General features: G+C 46.3%; 1 protein-coding gene across 2 annotated transcripts in view; it reads right to left on the reverse strand.

Annotated features, from left to right (window-relative positions):
• Positions 1-20,830, reverse strand: part of ITGAL (integrin subunit alpha L) — a 43,014-nt gene that overhangs the window by 14,187 nt on the left and 7,997 nt on the right. For both annotated transcript variants that reach the window (XM_028702088.2, XM_028702087.2), the window contains exons 2-16: positions 15,601-15,718; positions 13,958-14,052; positions 13,296-13,360; positions 12,514-12,628; positions 11,438-11,568; positions 10,836-10,981; positions 9,445-9,589; positions 8,842-8,992; positions 7,684-7,751; positions 7,093-7,225; positions 5,639-5,787; positions 3,496-3,633; positions 3,183-3,386; positions 2,079-2,209; positions 1,356-1,516 (exon numbers count right to left, since the gene is read on the reverse strand). In XM_028702088.2, coding sequence (XP_028557921.2) covers positions 1,356-1,516; positions 2,079-2,209; positions 3,183-3,386; positions 3,496-3,633; positions 5,639-5,787; positions 7,093-7,225; positions 7,684-7,751; positions 8,842-8,992; positions 9,445-9,589; positions 10,836-10,981; positions 11,438-11,568; positions 12,514-12,628; positions 13,296-13,360; positions 13,958-14,052; positions 15,601-15,718 — 1,950 coding nt within the window. The remainder of the gene's footprint in view (positions 1-1,355; positions 1,517-2,078; positions 2,210-3,182; positions 3,387-3,495; positions 3,634-5,638; positions 5,788-7,092; positions 7,226-7,683; positions 7,752-8,841; positions 8,993-9,444; positions 9,590-10,835; positions 10,982-11,437; positions 11,569-12,513; positions 12,629-13,295; positions 13,361-13,957; positions 14,053-15,600; positions 15,719-20,830) is intronic.

Consider the following 20,830-nt stretch of genomic DNA (forward strand, 5'->3'; position numbering starts at 1 on the left):
GCAGGATCAAGACCACATGGAGGAAATATGGGGGGAGATGGGGTAGGGTGCTATTTTATGCCAAGATCCTTGTTTTGTCAGAAGTAATTCCTGTCCAGCAAGAACCCACCACAATGTTAATTAGTAGCTGCCTCCTTACCGCTGTTGCCTCTTTCTGTTTCTTGTTTGGTACAGTAGCATCATTGCTCATTAATTGACCTTTGATTGTTTTGTAATAATTCAGTTCCTGATCCAAATAGTGTGGTTCCCCCACCCCCAATCCCCTTCATATTTTTCTTATTTTCATTTTTCCTTCAGAGGGAAATAGTGCTATTTCAAAAATAAAAACAATCAGTGTACCAGTAATTGAAGACCCCCGCTGAAAGGAACTGCAAGTCCAGTTATGGGGCTATTCATCAAGAATGCTCCTGCTGCACTAAACAGAAAGCACTGAAAAGAGCACAAGCAGCGAAGAGGATGCTTTGAAATCAAGGCACAGCAGTTCTTAAAGGCCTTGCAGTGCTCTGCCAGTCAAACAGCAGAGCAAACTGGTCCTTTTTTTTATGACACTTGTCTGTCTCAAGAGACAATGGAGTGGGCATCCGGGGATGAAGTCCATTGCATAAATAGCATCAAAGTGACCTCCCTGGAGCATAAGTCTGGGCAGTATGTATGGAGGTCCTGGGCTGCCCAGACAACAAGATCCCCTCTTGGCCTCGCTGATGTGGTACAAAGGAAAGCACAGCAAGATGTTTGGCACCAGCTTGGCAGCAGGAGCTGCCAGAAGGAGGTATACAAGGTGCTGTCTGTTTTAGGGACTCCACTCTGGATTTGTGTAGGGTTTACTCCTTAGCCTTAGGCTCAGTGTTTTCCTTCTCCTAATTGGGCTACCTTCCCAGGTTGATGAGTCCCATCTGCCCCACACTTCCCTCCACAGCACATGCAGAAACCGCCTTCCTGACAACAGGACCCACTGTTAGTCTCATCCTCTCCATCCGCTGGAGCCTGTCTTTGCATGCAAGGGAAGTAAACTGGTGCTGCAGTTACAAATTTTAAGTGGAACAATAATCACTACCAATTGGCCTGGAAAAAATGAGAGGACAACACAGAAAATGCTGGGATGCAATGGCTTGGTGAGGCCGTTGTCTGAATTTTGTATAAAAGGTGAGCGAGGTGAACAAAAGGTACCAATTTCAGACAGAACAGGTAGTGTGGAATATGTGGGATACTTTTTGGGGAAAGGGAGCTACTGTGGGAACAGGTTATGCCTCAGCCCCCAGGTCAGTCCTCTATGCTGCAGATGTGGGTGATGAATACTCCCCTGGACAGCAGGATTAGGCTCAAGGCAAGGTCCACGATTCCCTGGTAACCCTCACCTTGGTAGTGCTTGGTGGCCAAGCTAGTGCTGAAGCAGATGCTGAGGTCGACCACCAGATTCTTCCAGGTGCTGGCATCACCCAGACACTCCACATCTTCCCGTGGGATTTCCTTGGGCGAGGAGTGCACCTTTGTCACCACTGTAATGATGGGTCTGGAGCTGCAGGAACCAGAGATGGCAACTTGGGTTGTTGTTTTATTTAAGAGAAATGTTTATGTTCTGGCTTTGGGGCTCCCAAGGTGAGGACAGTCGTTAGATTTGGAGCAAGGGGTCACCAGCATGCTAATGATGAACCCCCGCCAGCTCTATTTCTCTGCAACATCTGAATCAGGGTAGATGGTGCATGTCCTAAACTGGTACCTGGATGGGGGTAAATAAACTGCAAATGAATTCAGTGGGGACTGAGCCCTATTTTCCTCATAGAGCAACAGTTGCCAGAGTGGTTTTAACAATCAATTCCTCTTCCGAGGGAACTCTGATAATTGTAGCTTTGTGAAGGGACTAGGAGTCTCCTAACAAATCTCAGAACCCTTAACAAACTACATATCCCAGGCTTCTCTGGCTCTGACATGGTGTTAGGTTGAAGGCAACAGGTTGCCTCTGACAGAAAATGAAAAAGCTGAACTGATTACTGATTGGATGCCCTAGCCACAAACTCATTAGACTCCCCAGCTGACCTCTGGGAGAGCGCAAGAGTCTTGGTTCTCGAAGAGCCACTCACCGAAGCACCACAACCTTCCCCAGAGCTCCCACTGCAATGTCGGTGAGGCCATCTCCATTGAGGTCTCTCTTTCCATGGATAGACTGTCCAAAGAAGACCAAGCCAGGAGAAATTCTGGCTCCTGAAATTCTCTGTGGGAGAGAAATGCTACTGGCTAGAATGATGCAAAGAGGCAATGTGACCATTCAGGAGGACGAACAGATCAAATACAAGCCAAAAGAAATTGCGCTTCTTCCTACAGCTTAATGACTGGTGCTAATTTGTATGAGTTTTTGCCATCAGCTAAAGCAGGGCTGAGAGGGACGCGGGTGGCGCTGTGGGTAAAAGCCTCAGCGCCTAGGGCTTGCCGATCGAAAAGTCGGCGGTTCGAATCCCCGCGGCGGGGTGCGCTCCCATTGTTCGGTCCCAGCGCCTGCCAACCTAGCAGTTCGAAAGCACCTTCGGGTGCAAGTAGATAAATAGGGACCGTTTACTAGCGGGAAGGTAAATGGCGTTTCTGTGTGCAGACAGCGCTCTGGACAGCGCTGGCCCCCGGCCTATAGAGTGAGATGGGCGCACAACCCTAGAGTCTGTCAAGACTGGCCCGTACGGGCAGGGGTACCTTTACCTTTTTAAAGCAGGGCTGGGAGAACTTGGACCTCCCACACCCTCCACAGCTGAAGTTTGACAGTTCAATAACCTGGCATTGCAATATGCCAAATGACTTACTGTGATCGACAGGTGGACAAATTCAAAGAGGCTCCCCAACCCTCATCGTGAGTGCCGCAGGCTTCCCCACCCTAACTCTTAAGGCTCCCAAGATTCCGCACTCTTTCCCCTCCCAATTAAAACCAATGGCACACATTGCTGTCGTGTGTGTGCGCACACACCCTCCCCCCAAAGTTTATTTTTAGAATGTGAACCTTTAAGAATTACCCCACCTCCATGGTTCTGTGTGAGTCCCTGTTCTGAGCAAGACTCAGAGCATGTAGTGAAAGCAGGAGGAAGGCTCCTTGGTGGGCAGAGGAGCATTTCATTACTAACATTCCTTCATTTCCTGCAGCGGTTCTCTCACCCTCACGGCACATGGGCATGCCAGTTAGTGCTGTAGCCCTATTTGGTTACCTGGCTGTACTGCATCTGCAGGGTCTTCTCGTGTCCGTAGTAGATGTAGACAGCTCCTCTCTCTTCATCTTCCAAGGGGGCTCCAACGGCCACATCCATCAGTCCATCCCCACTGATATCTGACAGGTCTGTGATGGCCGCTCCAAACCTGCCCAAGCGGTATCCTGGATCCCCAGTCAGCTCCCCCTGGCGAACAAGTGTACCCTGGAAAGAGAGGTGCCCTTGAAAGGCTGCTGTCTTTCAAAACCACTGATTCTGTGAGACAACGCGGGATTCCTGCACAGGTGCACAGGACACACACAGCTCTGCTCACCTGCTTCCAGGTGTACACGTAAACCCGGCCCCCTCTTATCTCTGTGAAATACTGAGGGGCTCCAACAAGGAGGAGGTCTGTTTCCTTATCGCCATCTACGTCCACAGAGCAGAGCGCTGCCCCAAAATATGATCCGATCTGCAAAAGAAATATTTAAACAGCCAGGGTGAAAGGGGTGGCCCTTGCACAAAGGTTGCCTCAAGATGTGCTTTATAATACTTAAGATTTATACAGCCCATTCAAAGCCCTTTATTTGCGTTATCTAACTGCAATCCTTTCAACAACCCTGTAAGGGAAGTCAGTATTACCATCCTCAAACATACACACATACAGTGGTGCCCCGCAAGACGAACGCCTCGCAAGACAGAAAACCCGCTAGACGAAAGGGTTTTCCGTTTTGGAGGCGCTTCGCAAAACGAATTTCCCTATGGGCTTCCTTCGCAAGACAAAAGCCCATAGGGAAATCTCCGGGACAGCGGGGAAGCGCAGCGCGTCTTCCCCACTGTCCTCGGACCTCCTCCGAAGCCTGGTGGCGGGAGGAGGTCTCTCCGCCCCTCCGCCAGGCTTCAGAAGGCTGCTCCGAAGCCTGGCGGGGGGGTGGAGAGACCTCCTCCCGCTGCCAGGCTTCGGAGCAGCCTTCCGAAGCCTGGCGGGGGGGCGGAGAGGTTTTTTAAAAACCCCGGGACAGCGGAGGACTTCTCCTCTGTCTGGGGGGATTTTAAAATGCTGGCGGGCAGCAGAGAAGTCCCCCGCTGTCCCGGGTTTTTTTAAAATGCTGGGGGTGGGAAGAAAAGCCCTTGTCCCCCCCCCCCAGCCTTCAGAAGAGGTCGGGGGACAGACTGTCCCCGGACCTGGTCTGAAGGCGGTTTCCATAGGAACGCATTGATTGATTTTCAATGCATTCCTATGGAAAACCGTGCTTCGCAAGACGAAAAACTCGCAAGAAGAAAAAACTTGCGGAACGAATTAATTTTGTCTTGCGAGGCACCACTGTATTGCAGGTCAGGGGCCTCAGAGCCTGAGCCTGGGCCTGAGCGCTGCTTGCCTAAGGCCAACTAGTGACCTAGGTGGCTCTCCCCATATGACCTGATCCAGACCATGTGATCATCACCTGAGGCCCTTCTGTGTGTGTGTCCTCCACGAGAGGTCCGGAGGGTGGAAACATGAGACTGGGCCTTTTCTGCAGCGGCTCCCTATTTGTAGAATGCTCTCCCTAGGGATGTTCGTCTGGCACCTTCATTATGCACCTTAAGATGTTCCTCTTCGACCAGGCATTTGGCTGATTAATATTTTACAGGCTTTTAAATGTGTTCGTGGGAGGGGGAGGGGTTATTATTTTGTTTTGTTTAAACTATTTATTTTGTGCATTTATCCTGTATTTTTATCCTGTGAACTGCCCTAAGATATTTGGATGAAGGGCAGCATAAATTTAATTTTTATAACAACAACAACAACAACAACAGAAATGCACTTGCTGCCACTTAGCTGACATACAAGGTACAAGGTGCTGTACAAAGCCCTATGCAGCTTGGAACCAAAATATTATTGGCAGGGGGTTGGACTCGATGGCCCTTGTGGTCTCTTCCAACTCTATGATTCTATGATTCTATGATTCTAAAATATTCTCTTTACCCCCCCCCCCACTCCTCTCTCTCTCTCTCTCTCTCTCTCTCTCTCTCTCTCTCTCTCACACACACACACACACACACACACAATTTCCAATCGTTGTGTATTGCAGGATGGGGTATCCTGCAAATACCATTCAGCCTTTAGTGTGGCAGCTGCTACCCTTTGGCTCTCGCTGCTGCTGGGGCTGTGAACACATTACTGGCTTAAAACATAACCAAGTTGTTCTTTTTCTCAATTCAGGCTGAGGTTGTTTTGGGAATTATGCATCGAAATGTATTATTTCATAAGAAACAACAAGATAGATAAAGATTGTGGCTAACGCATGTACCGGTATACCAGGGGTAGAAGCACAAGTGGCGCAGGGTGTGTGTACACAGCCTCACCACCTCTGCAAAATGAGGGGACTCTTTTGGTCCTACTGGGGGGCCATAATCATCATTTTGCCTCGTTCCTGGCATCAAAGTTGACCAGAATGTCCGGACCCTCCCAGCAATAGGAGCCCTGTTTTCTTCACCTGCTGCCCTGGAATGTCCTGCTTTAATGTCCAATTGGTTGTGCTGGAGTTGACCTCAAATATGAGGACTCTTCCCACATGTTGATATCGAGGGGCACCAGCAGCATAGAGCTCTCTCTGTTCATGCTGTAGAAATTTCAGTGCATACCCTGAAAAGAAAAGAAAAGAAAAGAAAAGAACCATCAGGTGGAGATACCAAAAGAAAAGAAGGTGTAGACTAGGGGCATTTCTACACAACACACACACTTTGCCCTGTGTTTTGCAACACAGAGATTTAGAAACTAGCTAAGAGCTCTCAGAAACTTAAGTTCAGAGCAAGCCCAGCATCTCTAACCACCCCAGCTCTGGATGGTCAAGTCTTGCTTTCAACGTGCAAAAAAGCAATGAAGCTTTCTCCCCTATCAGATCCATGAATCTTGTGGAAGATGGGAGAAAGTGAGCTTCTTTAGGCCCCCTGTGATCAGAGTGGGGGCCAAGAGCCTCAGAGGAAAAGGAACCTGTTGTCAAAAGGCACTCCCCCCCCCCCCCAGCTGAGGCCAAAAGGTGCTCAAAGTCTGCCCCACCCACCCCACTTCCTCACAACAAAACAATTATGTATTCCTTCCTCCCTTCCTCCTCCATTTGCCCAAGATCCCCTTGGCTTTTCATTAATTTGAGATTAACCCTTAGGTATGGTAAAAGCCCGAGGCATCCTACTATTATGAGTTGGGGTGGGGTGGGGTCAGTCTGCGGCAATTTCAGTGGGAGAGTTACTGCTGTGAGCCCCTCCACCCTTCCTTCAAGTTGTATATACATGTAAATAAAGTCATATATCTTAAAGACACCACAGTCTCTACTGACCTTCATTCCAAGGAGACCAAACCCTGGGTAAATTCTGGTAACCTCTGGAGTCTCTCACTGCTTGGCGATTGGGGTGGTGCGTAACACTGCACAGGCGTGCTAGTTACGCTGTCACTGTTGTAACTGCATTTCACGTTTCTGGTCTTAATTTTATAAATACCAAAACCCACAATTGTCTACAACAGGGAGGGAAAATCTCTGGCCCCCACAGACTTAATTAGGTCTGGCAGGAGCCCTAATTTGGCCCATGCGGCATTCCCCCCCCCCAAACCCTGCTCTCCTGCCCTGCTCCATCACATGTGACATCAGCCGGGAGGCAGGTGAAGACGTGGCCTTCACTTTCATGTGTGTTTCAATAAGAAATGCACTTAGAAGGCACAGCACCGTTGGCGGCCTTCTCTTTCCCCCACCGCTGGACTACCTTGGAGGAAGGTCAGGTTGGCTGCCAACTCTATATAGGAAAAATAACTGTCCATAGGAAAGCTAGCTAGATAAACAAACAAAAAACCCCACACAACACATATGTGCTCAGTACACAGAGCTGGAAAATAAAGGCCCAGTTAATGGGGGAGATGGTGCAGAGGCCCAGAGAAAGGAAGGCCTTCTCTACTCACCCAAGTAGGCGCCTTCCATCTCCTTCCTGACTGAGGGAGTCGTGATGAACTTTTCACTGGCCAAACCCTTCTGCTGTTCTAGCAGGCCCCCTGCCCAGTTGTCAGCACCCACAGCACCCAAGACCACCCGGCCCTGCCATAGGGGAGAGAGACATGGAGAGAAAAAGGAAGAAAGAAGCAATTTCAAAATCAATGCTTAGGAGACAAGTTTTCAGCAAGGCTTCTAAGCTGAGATTTTTTATCCCATTCGTCATCCGTACTGGATTTAGAATATGCCGCTGTTTTTAATTGTTAATATATAAGCAACTGTTTTATTTTATGCTTTTTAACATATTGCAAAATGGCTTTGAGATGCTTTGCAGGAAGCCATTCAGAAATGGAAATAAATAATGGCACCGGACATTACCCTGCAGGCTGCAATCCCTACATGTGTTTGCCAGGGAGTGATCTCCCAATGAGCTCAGTAGGACCTACTGCTGAGCAGGTTACCTACAAAACGATTTCTTTTAATTTATTTGTTCCAGAAGTTTATGCTCCGCTTTTCAAAGCAGATTGCACCAAGAGGCACTGCGTTCCACAGTTCTGGCTCACCTGGGATATGTCAGCACTGAGTCCACTCGATGACAACTCCAGGTGGAACGAGCCAGTATCACTGGTACCTGTAATGTACACAGATTGGGTGGGGTAGGTGGGGGAGAGAGAGAGATGTATTTGTGTAAACCTCCCACTGCAGATGGGGCTGAGATTCAACTGCTTCAACTGAGGATCTGCAAACAATTCTGCTTGTCCCATTCTTTCTAAGAACAGGTTTTCCCTCCCCCCCCCTGCTTCCCCCCATAAAACCCACTCTTCAGTGCTAAATCAGTACAAACAGCAATCCGCCGAAAAACCCCACCAATGGCCACTTGTTCCAATTCAGCACTAGACTGTGGGTTTTCCTGGGGGAAAGTGGCAGGGCAAATGGAAGTGTGGATGAGCTCTGAGAAAGTACAACTATGGGGTACAGGAAACTGAATGGTGGAATTGTGAACAGGTGACCGAATTTAGTAGATAATGACTGAACCTCACCACCACTGCATGCAGATGGTGAGTGTGGCCCTCTGAGCATGGTCAGAGTACACTCACCTCACTGCCAGGTTACCCCAGCAAGTGCGCAAGCAAAATGAGTGAACAGGGTGGCTTCCAGTTCAGAAGGTCCATCTGTCTTTTGGACAGGTTGGTGGCCTGCAACCTCACTTCCCAAAATTAATCTCTGCCACCAGGTGATGCCCACAGGATCTTTTCCACAGATATGCCCATATGGTTAATGGGACCACCTGAACCAATCCCTGAGGGTATGTGCTGGACAGCTGTACCACAGGGGGCAGCCCCAAGAGACAGTGCTAGGTTTACACACAAGCAAAGTAAATTACAGTTCAGGGTTTCAGATATGTGGCCTCTAAATACCAAAACAAAAAACAAAAAAAATCTGCATTTGAAGTTGTACATAATTGGTTAAAAATAAAATAATAAAACACATTTCTTTTTGGTAATGCTATAGAGCCTTTTAAATTTGATACAGGGCCGCTGCGTGTCTTAATCTGGCCCTGCCCACAAAAGTTCCAAAATGTCCAGTACTTTGCTGGTCAGCTTTGGGTGCTTGTTAAGATATCGTTTTGAAAGACAGGGTTCCCTACCATTCCCTCTTCTCCATCCCATCCAACCCAACCCAACCCAACCAGTGACTAATCCATGAACCCAAATAAACACCTTCAATCGCATAGATCTTAGACTGGAGGTCGTTGAAACTGCCTCTGAGCTCCTCAAAAGTGGCCAGCACCTTCACAAACTGGTCTGTGGGTTCTGAGGCAATTTCCCGGAGCTTATCCTGAGCTTCTTTGGTGTTAAAATAATGCCCAATCTGGAGAGACAAGGAAGGACCACATGAGGCAGGCTAAGGTAGGACTTGGCAGTGGGGTGTCTATACAGGTGTCTGCCCCACCCCCCACTTACGCGTGATCGACTCGCATGTGGCCGCATACTCATGCAGCGCTGGGAATTAAATAATTCAATTCAAATGCGGAAATGGCGGGAATGTGATGGAGAGTCCTTGTGACTGGTGAGGAGACCCTCCCTGGAGCCCGAACAGGACGTCAGTGAGGGCGGAGGAAGCCCCAGATAGACTGGAGGCACAGCAAGGCTCTGTTTGCACTGCTCTGCCTCCCCACCTAACAGCTGATGTGTGGGGTAGTGCAGCCGCCACAGCAGCTTTCCTGCACCTCCTCCAGCCTCCTGCCGGCTGTTTTCTGTTTGGGCCTTGGAGAACTTAAGCACTATCCCGCAAGGCTGAGACACAACTCCTAGGTACTTTACCCCAATGGCAAGGCGCAAGATGCCTTTTTTCTTGGCAGAGGCTATGACCCCATTGTCACTATCTGAGGCAACTCCATCGGTGATGATGATGATCACTTTGTTAGATCCTTTCCGCATGCCACGCTCGGGAATGAAAACTTGATCCCTGCCATCAGTAAACAAGGGAATAGTTATTTTCTGGACCAAGACAAATCCTTTGAAAACATGGATTCCCAAACTGTGGTCTGTAAGGTTCACCCAGGTGGTCCATGGCATGTCCACATTAAGTATTCATATTGATTTTTAACTGAGTTGTTGTTGCTGCTTTTATTTATCATATAAGGAATTTTTACTGATTTTCAACAAAGTATAAGCAAAACACAGAGTTTCCCCTGCTTCCCTCCAACTCCCTCCAGAACAGAAGATTAATTTCTCAAATTTTGCCACAAGCTTTCTTGTGGGTGCCAGTCATCAGAATATTCATTTGAGTGTCTTATAAGGCTTCTTTTATTTCTCACACTGCACTGTATTGTACTACGATTTGAATCTTATGGAATCAGAATGCAGGATAAGGTGGGCATATTGAGTGACTTACACCCAGGCCTCTTTTTATAAAAGTCAAAAGTGGTCCCCACCCTCCAAACCCAAGACAACATTCTGAGAACACGCTGTAAACACCAAGAACATAAAACAGGGATAAGCCCTGAGAATGCAAATAGACAGAATTTAAAATATTCGTTTAGTTTAAAATTTCCCTTAATGATTAGCAGTACTATAAGTCAGGACTCTCCTGAGTTTTGTTTTGGTTGTGTGTTTTTTTTGCCGCTAGTGCAAATAAAGCTACCCTAGAGCTGAAGGACTTAATCCAGCAGCCATCTTGTTTTATAATCCTCTGGCTGTCCTTGTAAGGATGCCTGAAGGGGAAGAATACACTTAATCCTTGGTGAATTATATAAAGGACAGTATAAAATATAGTGCACGGCATCTTCTGCTGGGCCTGTTCTGCATTTGCAAAAATGTTCCTTTACTTGCCTACTATAAAGTCTACCAGTCAAATATTCAATAGACATGGTCTGAAATCTAAGATGGGTAAAAGCATGTCCTGCAGCAGGAATAAGGTTGATTCCTGTATGCATTTTATGTTTATGGCTACAAAGAACAATAAAATCTGAACCTGAAACAGCCTATAGTTAGTGGCGGCACTTCTCTGCTACTGCTATGCCTTATGATGGTACTCTACAACCGATGGTATCTGCTCACTGTCATGATAGAGTTGGGGGGCTATGCTCCAAGGCAGGTTCTTAGTCTATGTATCTCTGACACATAATCCCATGATCTGTTAGAGCCCACTCCCTCCTTCCCAGAGGGCCCCATTCCCGACTTTGCCACCCACTGAAAGCAATGCTACTCACACCACACATCTGATGGCCTTGAAAGTGTTCGTAATGCTTTTCATATGTGTCACTCCTTTCAAGAGTGCTCGAGGGTTGGGATTTCTTGTATAATCATTGAAATCAAACTCAATTTTGGGTGAGCTCGAAAACTGCACAGCAGCAAACTGGAAGGGGAGAGCAGAAAGAGTGCATCATTGTGGCAAAACAGTAACGCAAAACAAGCTAACCCTTTTTGCCCAGGCTGAAGGATGAAGGTGTACTACTAAGGACCACAGACATCGACCTGGTTCACAAGTAACACTAAACCATGGTTAGCTTACGGCAGCCTTTCTCAACCTGTGGGTCCCCAGATGTTGTTCAATTACAACTCCCATCACCCCTAGATAGCAAGCCCAGAGCTCAGGGATGATGGGAGTTGTAGTCCAACAACATCTGGGGACCCACAGGTTGAGAACCGCTGGCTTAAGACATTGCTTGTTTAACAAACCACAAGTTAACTGTGAGTTGTCCCACAGTCGATCAAACAAAACTATGGCTCACTTCTCCAAAGTTTGCTTTGTTTTTCCAGCTGCTCAAAGCCCTGGGCTGTGACCCTCTGGTGTCCGACAAGTATATCTTACATGTACAGTGCTGTTGTGTAGTCCGTCCATCACGCCAATCATAAATTCCGTAATGTTGCTGAAATCCCTATTTTTCATGCTTTCTGACCCGTCGAAGAGAAACACCAGGTCCACGTTCCCTTTCAAGCACTCTGTAGGACGAATGGGGAGATTGGTTATAGTCTAGATGTAAATATGAGCAGGGAAGGAATGGTTTATTAAACTATGGGAACTGCCAACTTCAAGTAAAATTACCTGGATGCTTTGGGTTCAACCAGGGAAAAAGAAATAAATTGATTTCAAGCAAGAATGGGCAATGTTTAAAGAACTACTGTTCCAAAGTTGGTTGGTTATATCTTGTTGCAATTTTATAATATATGAATATGATGCTTCATAAACAGAATATTATAAATATATAAATAAAATGCCCTGGTTAATACCTTCTCCCTATTAGCTATATTACCGGTAAATACACGAAATAAGTTGGTTTTCCTTTTCCCCTCTCTTTATTGTTTATGCATTGATACTCCGGAATTATAGTATTTAAAATTTACTCATAACCTCACGGTATTTATAAAGAGTGTAATTCTTTGTTTGCTTGTGTCCATTTCAATACTTGCATTTTCAATGTATTGGGATATGCATATCTATATACAAACAAACAACCAAGCAAATAAACAAGAGGGAAGTTGCAAATAAGTGTTGGGACTCTGGCTTGCCTGGCAAGAGAGCTGGCAACTGGGTGAGGAGATTTCCTGTGTCCAAACAGGAATATTAAGAAACAAGAAACTGTTTCTTAACAGTCCATCAAGGAAAGGCTAAAAAGAGGTTGAGGTATTGTTTCACCTTTAAACCTAGCTCTTCTCTGGAAGGAACTTTGCAAGTTGCATTCCTAAGAAACAGTGCTCACATTAAAGATGGAACCAATGACTGAAGAACTAAAGATGGAACTATTTTATTTAAAAATAAAATAATAGAAGCTTTTTCCGAGTTTCCAACCTTTGCTTAACCTGAGAATTTTCTGGGTGAAGGTTTCATAGGCTGCACCCTCCCCCACTGTGAGATCTGCCCAGGGTGAAGGGACATTTCCTCCTTACTTTGGTATCCGGTCTTTATGCTCTCTGGGTTGCGCAGTTTGGCATCAAACAAATAGCAGATCCCGCTCAGGTAAAGATTTTTGTCACAATGCTCTGCGAGTCCCGGCCCACATGCCTGCAGGGGAGGAAGTTTCAAGTACCGTAACAGGTGAAAAATAAATATTAAAAAGAGTAAGCGATTAGATGGCATTACAAAGGGACAAGGGAAGTTCTGGAACAAGGGAAGTCCACAGCTGGATGAATGGAGAAGAGGGGTTCGGGAACTCTCCGGAAGTAACCGAATAGAGCAGAACTCTGTGGCTACCAAAGATAGATAGCACCACCAAGAGTGAAGGGGTTTCCCAGGTGGAAGATTATGGACAGCAGAGCTGAAGTCTGAGCTGATTCCCAGAGAAATTCTCCTACACAGGCCTTAAGTGACACAAACAGGAGTTGCATAAAAGCACTTCCCATTGCAATTAGGGGTTTGCGCCTAAGGCACCAAAATGTCTCTGGGGGCAACCCTGGTCTCCTTTGGGAGGGAAGACAATTTAATAAACAGTAAGGATTCTTGAGACTCTCATCATAAGAGTCAAATGAATCTTGGAAACACAGGGCTGTACTCAACTAACATTTTTCCTCAGAGTAGGCTCACTAAAATGAATTGTCATGACTAGCTTGGGTCGATTAATTTTAACGGGCCGACTCTGAATAAAAGTGAGTTGAATACGACCCAGAAACTCTGTGCCCAGTTTATGTTGCTCAAATTCACCCCCCTCCAAGCAATTCCAGCGCAAACTCACAATCATCTTCGACCCTCGAACGTCACTTGCCAGGGTCATGCCAAGGTGGGACACCCCGGAGCCCCCTGCAAAGAGACATCGAGGTCAGATGGATCCGTGCCAAATGAGACACACTCAATGTAGACCCTGCAGATCTGTAGCCATTTCCCCTGCCCCCTAGATAGCTGCACAGGCCTAAAAGCCAGTCAGGACACACACACACCCCACACACACACCGAGGCAAAATGGCCGCCATTTCAACAGGCCACCACGGACAGTTAGGGAATCTCCCTAGAACCACCTCTGACATGGAGATTCTGGAGCGCTTCCTCAATTATTGTGGCATAATTCTTGTCAAGTTGTGGAAGCTCACTGAGGACTTTCTATTCAGGGTCTGCAACAGGGGTGGGGAACCTCAGGGTTGGGTGCCAAATGTAGCCCCCCAAGCTACTCTTTCTGACCCTCAGGAGGACTCTCCTCAGGCCACAACCACTTCTCAGCCACACCTCCTACTGGCCCTGCTCCACATCCAACTTGAGCTTTTTTGCCTGGCTGGAATATGTCCTCCAACTCTGACCTGGCCTCATGCTTGCCTGTATGGTGGATGGAGAGGGAAGATAAAATGCACAATCACTCTGGAAAGTTGCCTAAATGGGCCTGCATCCTAGTGTCCCACAACTCACCATCAAGCGGGACGTTTTCACATGTGTCGCTCTGCATGTTACACTGGTATACTTTGCCTGTGGAGTTCTGCTCACCGGGGGCTCCCACAATGATCCTGACAAGAATTAATAGCAGGTGTTATATAAAGATTTAACCTTTAAGCTGCAGTTCCCAAAGTATGCCTTTAACAGCATAATGACAGGCAGAAATCAGGCAGACAAACTTTTTTTTCCTGGAGTGGCAATGAAACAATGCACGGAAGCTGCACCATCTGAATTTCTGCCTGCCACACAGCTCTTAGGGAGGCTCCTATCCATTAAAAAAGGGACCAGCCCTCCCTTCCCGCCCCCCGCCCCCTGCTACAACTTTTCATTCTCACTTCTTGAAAAACACTGCAAAAAATAACACAGAGTTCAAAAAAAGGGGAACAGGTTGGGAGTGCCCCCCTCAAAAAAACCCCCAACGAAACCAAACAGGATGTGAACTTTCCACTCAGTTACAGAATATAAATCCAGAATAGTGAAAGTCGAAGTCACATGTATGGGATTCCTCTTTTCCCAGGCAAAAATGTTGTAGTGTGCTTTGTGCCGTGCTGTCAGTGGGGGTTTCTCACTTTGGGCAACTAAGGCACCACCCTAGATGAATCCTGTGCCCCCTCGGTCCTCCACAATGCTTCCATGTTCAGTTGCAGAGAGTGGAGGCTTCACTCTCCAGCTTTTCCCCATCAATATTCTCAAATCAGCCAATCCGCTCTTTTAAATTCCTAGCCAAAAGGAAACTATCACTATAGCCGGGGTCCCACCTACTGTCTCCGTGGAAGAAACAGAGCAAATGCATCAGTAAAATATGTGATATGCTACCATTTTGCTAGGACATCTGGTCCCCAAGAACTTGAAAGTTTTGCCTCCCCACCCTATTTTCTCAGTTTAGGTAGTTGTGACACTTGAATATACATAGGGAAGCAGTTCAAATTGACAGAGGAGTCAGGGCAACGGCAACCCATAGCCAATCACAATGCTTTAAAATTTCTTCCCTCCAATAAAAAAGGATTCACACAAGGGTGTCCTAAAGTGTGGAATGCCTTTTGCTAAGAGACCAGCTTAGGCCATACCTGAAATTGCCAATTGTGTGGACATAGACTGCGTCACTATATAATTTAGTTAGCAGGGGACACCAGACTTAGTTGCACCTGGGTGGTACTAGGAGTTTCTTGCTACTGTTTTGTACTTATCGCAGATAGACAATTAAGTTTTTGTCCGTCTTCCTGACTGATTCCTCCCTTTAAGCAAGTGTTCTACGACCTTAGGTCCCCAATGTTTGTTACGACTACAACTCCCATAATCCCCAGCCAGCTTAGTCAATGGTTAGGGATGATGGGAGTTGTAGTCCAACAACATATGGGTGACCCAGGGTTGAATAATGCTTCTGCAAGACATCCACAGCACCAACTTCTCTTTTGCCTTTCACAACAGCTTGATATTTGGACATTTAGCAGATGAAGCTTCCTGCTATTGGGATTTTTGTTTGGCAGGTGTTTGAAGCATTAAAAAAAACTATATGGGGGACTGGACGGCAACTGTAACCACTCATTTCCCACAGTTAGGAGAAACCCAATGCAAAAAACCTTCACACACATCCCCTGGCATGTGGACTGGGGGATTACCTAGTGTCAGGGCCTTCTCCAAACTGCAGGACCTGATATCCAAACTGCTTGCTGACATTGGAGGAGAACAGGGCTACTGGAGAGATGTCAATATTGTCTCCCAGCGATGGTGATGGACCTGTGGAAAGAGGAGGTGCCATGTTTATTCAGAGTGGATGGAGTAAGAAGAAGCAGACCAGAAGTCATCTTCTTGTCATTTCCTACTGCACCAAAGTTTGCCAGCTAGTCAGGGGGAAAAGAGACCAAGATTGTTCCTGTGCCATAGATAGCAGTTGGATTTGAATAAATCAGAAGGCAAAGTATTTCATGGCATGGAGATAAACATTGTTACCTAGTAATATCAGCAGGTCATGCTCCTGTTGAATGCACAAGAGCAGAGCAGAGTTGGTAAACTGGCAACCCTAAACCACAGTTAAATTTCCTCCACAGGTCTGTGGGAAGAACAGGTTGCACAACTGAAGTGGGTTTGGTGCTCTTGTGCAACAAACCCCTGTTTATTATTATTTTTGAGGTAAGGGAAGAAACAATAAAGTGCACTGTGAAGTGTGGAATGACAGTGATGTCATACAACCTGTGGAAACAAATCAGAATGCTCAATAAACAGCAATTCTCCATGCAAATTTTGTGCAAACAAATCAAGACAAATGCTTAAAAAAACACACAGGTTATCTGGAAGATGGAGTCAATTCTAAGCTTGACAACCTGACTGAATCCATCAGACAGCAGCTGAATACACGGCAAGACAAAGCTAGGCCCCTTCTGCACTATACATTTAAAACAGTATCGTACCACTTTAAAGAGTTAGGACTACCCCAAAGAACCCTGGGAACTGTGATCTGTTAAGGGTACTGAGGAGATCCCTGTTCCCCTCACAGAATTCCCTTGGGGGAGAGATTGATGGTTAAACCACTCTGAGACTTACAGTTCTGCGATGGGAGAATAGAACCTCTCAGAACCCTTAACAAACTACAGTTCCCAGGATTCTTAGGGGGGGCCACCATGACTGTTTAAAGTGGTATGATACTGCTTCAACTGCATAGTGCAGATGGGGCCCTAGATACCGTTTGCATGGAAATGGCTAAAGTCACAGGGCACAGAAATAATCTTTGTTGCTGGGGCTTCCCCGCAAACGTGAAGGGCTCCCATGTGGAAATTTTCCCTACATACTGGCTAAGTCACCTTGTGAATCTGAAGGAGGGGGTAGCCCCAGCAAAGGAATGAGAACATACCGCATTTATGCTCTCATGAAGAAACCAAGATTCCCAACCACAACTTTGGGTGCATCATAAAACCACAATATGAATTGAAACTAGAGATTGGTGCTTGCCCTTTTGTGGGGGCTGGTTCAATTCAAATGTGCCAAAATGTTACAGTGCAGGCAGCAGCTAATTGTAGTACATACGCAAAGGTTGGCTGCATGTGACAAAGGAACTTGAGCCGGCCTTACCATGAGACACAGTAAGGCAACTGCCTCAGGCAGCAGATACTGTGCAGCAACCCTCTAGCCGTTCGCCCTGAGGACCCTAGCTGATCCCTTCCACTGGAGGACAGAGCTGTGTGTGCCCCCTACACTAGGCTTCTGCCCTTAGGTGTGGTGGAGGAAGTTAACTAGTCACCAATGTTGAAGCAAGATTAAACTCTCAGTCCAGTGGGTTTCTGTACATGGATTGGGGATGGAGAACGTGCAGGTGGAACGCACCATCTTGTCCTCTGCCTCAGGCAGCAAAATGTCTTGGACCAGCCCTAACAAGAAAAAAATATATTATCTGGGCTTTGAAACAGCAGCTGATCCTTCAACATAAGTAGATGCAAACTAATGTGGAAATGTAGAGAAGTGAACTTAAATGAGAGACCAGGAGAAGACACAATTGACACTTCCGCCTGTGACCTTCTTCCAACAAGGGAACCAGACTGCACCCTTGGGAATTCTCCCCACTTGGAGCATTGGGGCCCCCGTTAAAAAAAAAAAATCTGTTTGGCAATAATGTCTTTCCAGTATAACCCAACAGAGAAGGGGGCAGGGGGAAGATCATCATGGAGGATAGGCTTCCACAGAGTAAATGAATTGTGCAGACGAGAGACCCTTTTAGATGTGCATCTGTGTGCACATGGTTTCCCCTGGGTGAACAGCCCAGCACATTTTGCATCATAGGCACAGGATCCTAGAGGCCAAAGCACTTTTGGGGTGTTGGGTGGTGGTAGTTCATTTTTGAGGAGGCTGGGCCCACGCAATGTTTGAGGACGCTCAGCTCTGCCCCCTGGCTCCTCCCGACATTGGTCACGCAACGCCAGGACCCCCTTAATCATGCTGAGAAGCTGACGCCTCTGTTTTGCATACAGAGAGTTCAAGGTCCAGACTCTATCTTCTTCAACTAAAAGGATGTAGGGTAGCAGAACTAGGAAAGACCTCTGGCCGAAGCAATGGGGAGCTGCTTGTACTGGGCTAGATGGATCAACAGGTCAGCTTCCTATATCCCAAAGTCACCACACTTCTTTGAAGAGCTCAGTCCAAAGCCTTGGTCCCACTGCAAAGAAGGCCCCGCTCTGTAGCTTCCGAGCCTTCTGTTTGAAGGTCTTAAGAGGCGCTGTGCAGGAAGAAGCGCTCTCTGATCTTATCTCTCCATCTTTCGCACGGAAATTAATAGGAACTCACACTTCTTTAAAAAGACATAGCTATTTCACACTCTTTCTAATTATAAGCGAACAGCACTATGTGGGTCCTGCAAAGGTTTCACACTCAAATATCCTTACCCTGTAGGGGGATTTATATTTTTGAAACCCCTCTCAGATAGGCCTCTCTTTTTCTGTTTACTTATCAATACATTTCCCTTTGTCCCAAATTAATTGTGCAGAGGATTACAGCCTCATAACTCTTTTAATCACACAGCAGTCCAAATTTGGGGGTGCTTTTTTCGCATGCTAACAAAAAAAACCTGTCGCTTTCTTTTGTTTACCAGCCGACTGGAATCAGAAGATATATAATGAAAGAGGAAGGATTGCCTTCTGTGTTGAAATATTTGCAGATAAACAAAAGTGCAAAGGCTGCAGTCTGCCAGGAATGAGGGCTTTAACATCAGGATGGATCAGATTTCAGTATTTCCCCTTCCCACAGGGTTGCAAATTTTTTAATACTGGCCCTGCTGCTGTATGGCCTAATTTAGCAATCTATGGTTTACCTGAGATGGAGATGATCTGACAGGAAAATCTTCCTGTGCTACTCTTTTGGCATATCTGGCGGCATTACAGGCCCCCAGGTTTTGGAATGAGCAGAGCCAGTGAGAAAGTTGGCGTCAAATGTTCTTCAAACAAGAAGAACCAATAGAGTCAATTCCAAAAACATTAGAAGAGATTTTTAAAAATGGTGAAACAGCAGATCTTAAAATTAACAAAGATAAAACCAAACTCCTGGTAAAAATATGATTGATGAGAGTAAAAATAAATTACAAAATATATCAGGTCTAAAGATCGAAAAGGTTAAGTATTTAGGTATATGGTTAACAGCAAAGAATATGAATCTATATAAATATAACTATTTGAAAACCTGGGGGGATATTAAAAGAAATTTGCAAATATGGGGTAGAATGAAACTTTCATTGCTGGGCAGAGTGTTAACCACAAAAATGAATGTATTACCAATAATGTCCTGTCCCCCCCATCAATACCAGTGATCAGCAAGTCAGATTGCTTCAACAAATAGCAAAATATATATTTATAAATATATCTGGCAAGGGGGGAAAAACCAAGAATAAAATATAAAATACCGATAGACACAAAAGATAGAGGATGTTTCTCTCTGCCGGATATGCAGTGGTGTAGCGTGGGGGGTGCAGGGGGGGCCGGCCGCACCGGGCGCAACATCTGGGGTTAGGGCAAATCCACAGGTTAGGGGGTGCAAATCCACGGGTTAGGGGGCGCAAATCCACGGGTTAGGGGGCGCAAATTACTTGCCTTGCCCCGGGTGCTGACAACCCACGCTACGCCACTGCGGATATGAGATTATATTATGAAGCATCTTGTCAGTGCTGTTTGAAGGAATGGTTGCTATTGAAGAATCCACATATTTTACATTTGGAAGGTCACAATAATATTTTTGGTTGGCACGCTTATCATCTGTGGTATGAAAAGGTGAAACCATATAATTAGGGGGAAAATGTATAGAATATGGGACAAATATAAAAATGTATTGGAAACTAAAACACCACTTTGGCTTTCACCTTTGGAAGCAATAGCGGTGAAAAAGAAAACTATGAAGTTGGGCGACTTATAGAAATTTATTAAGAGAGGAGGGTGGAGAATTTAAATTAAAAGGTTAAGGATTTACCAGGAATGTTAACAACATGGTTACAATATCATCAACAACAGCTCTCCAGGATTTCAGTCTGGGGACAATCCCTAGAGCTGCCGGGAACTGAACCTGCAAAAGATGCTTTGCCACTCAGCTCTGACTCTTTCCCAAATATAGCTGCTCAGAGTGCTCCCGGTCAGGATTCCAGCTGCTCCATTTCTCCCCGCCACCCTATTTTATGTCCCTCCATCATAGTCAGGCAGCATTCCAGTAAAGGGTTGGGTTTTTGGAAGACGCCTGTGCGTGAATTTGTTTTATGTGTGTAGATCAGTGCACACTGACCAACGAACAGTCTTCGCAGTAGGGCTCTGTTCTGATGGCATGAAGTAGTCACAACAAACCGGTAGATTCCTATCTGCTGCAGCCTTCATCCGCCTTCACAGCCGTTGTAACATCCCACTTGTTATCATCCGCCTGTTCTGCCGTTGAGGACTTCTTGGCTCATTCTTTGTCTGGCTCCTTCCCTTTGACCTTGGGTGACCCTGCTGGGAGTACGAGATTCCCGACGGCTTCGCTCACAAGGGTCATAGGAACATGCAAGCCCACTCACCACAACAAGGTGATGATCCAGCGAGTAAAACAGCAATGTAAAATCACACAAAAGCCAATGAAAGTGAACAAAGCAAAATAATAATAATAATAATATCCAGGGGAATCAAACATAAAACAAGGTCCAATATTATGGGCTAGAGAAAGCCTGGGCGAAAAGATCAAGCTTATCACAAGAGAACTGATGTAATGGACGGTTGCTGCTTCAGGTATGGCAGAGGGAAGGGTATTGCACAGAACAGGGGGAACAACAGAAAACGCCCATTTTCAGGTCACTACTCAGGGATCATATTCTTCAGGGTGCGGTGCCATGGGTAGAATTTGCCCAGACGATCT

This window comes from Podarcis muralis, chromosome 13, assembly GCF_964188315.1.
Source record: "Podarcis muralis chromosome 13, rPodMur119.hap1.1, whole genome shotgun sequence".
In the NCBI taxonomy this organism is placed as follows: domain Eukaryota; kingdom Metazoa; phylum Chordata; class Lepidosauria; order Squamata; family Lacertidae; genus Podarcis; species Podarcis muralis.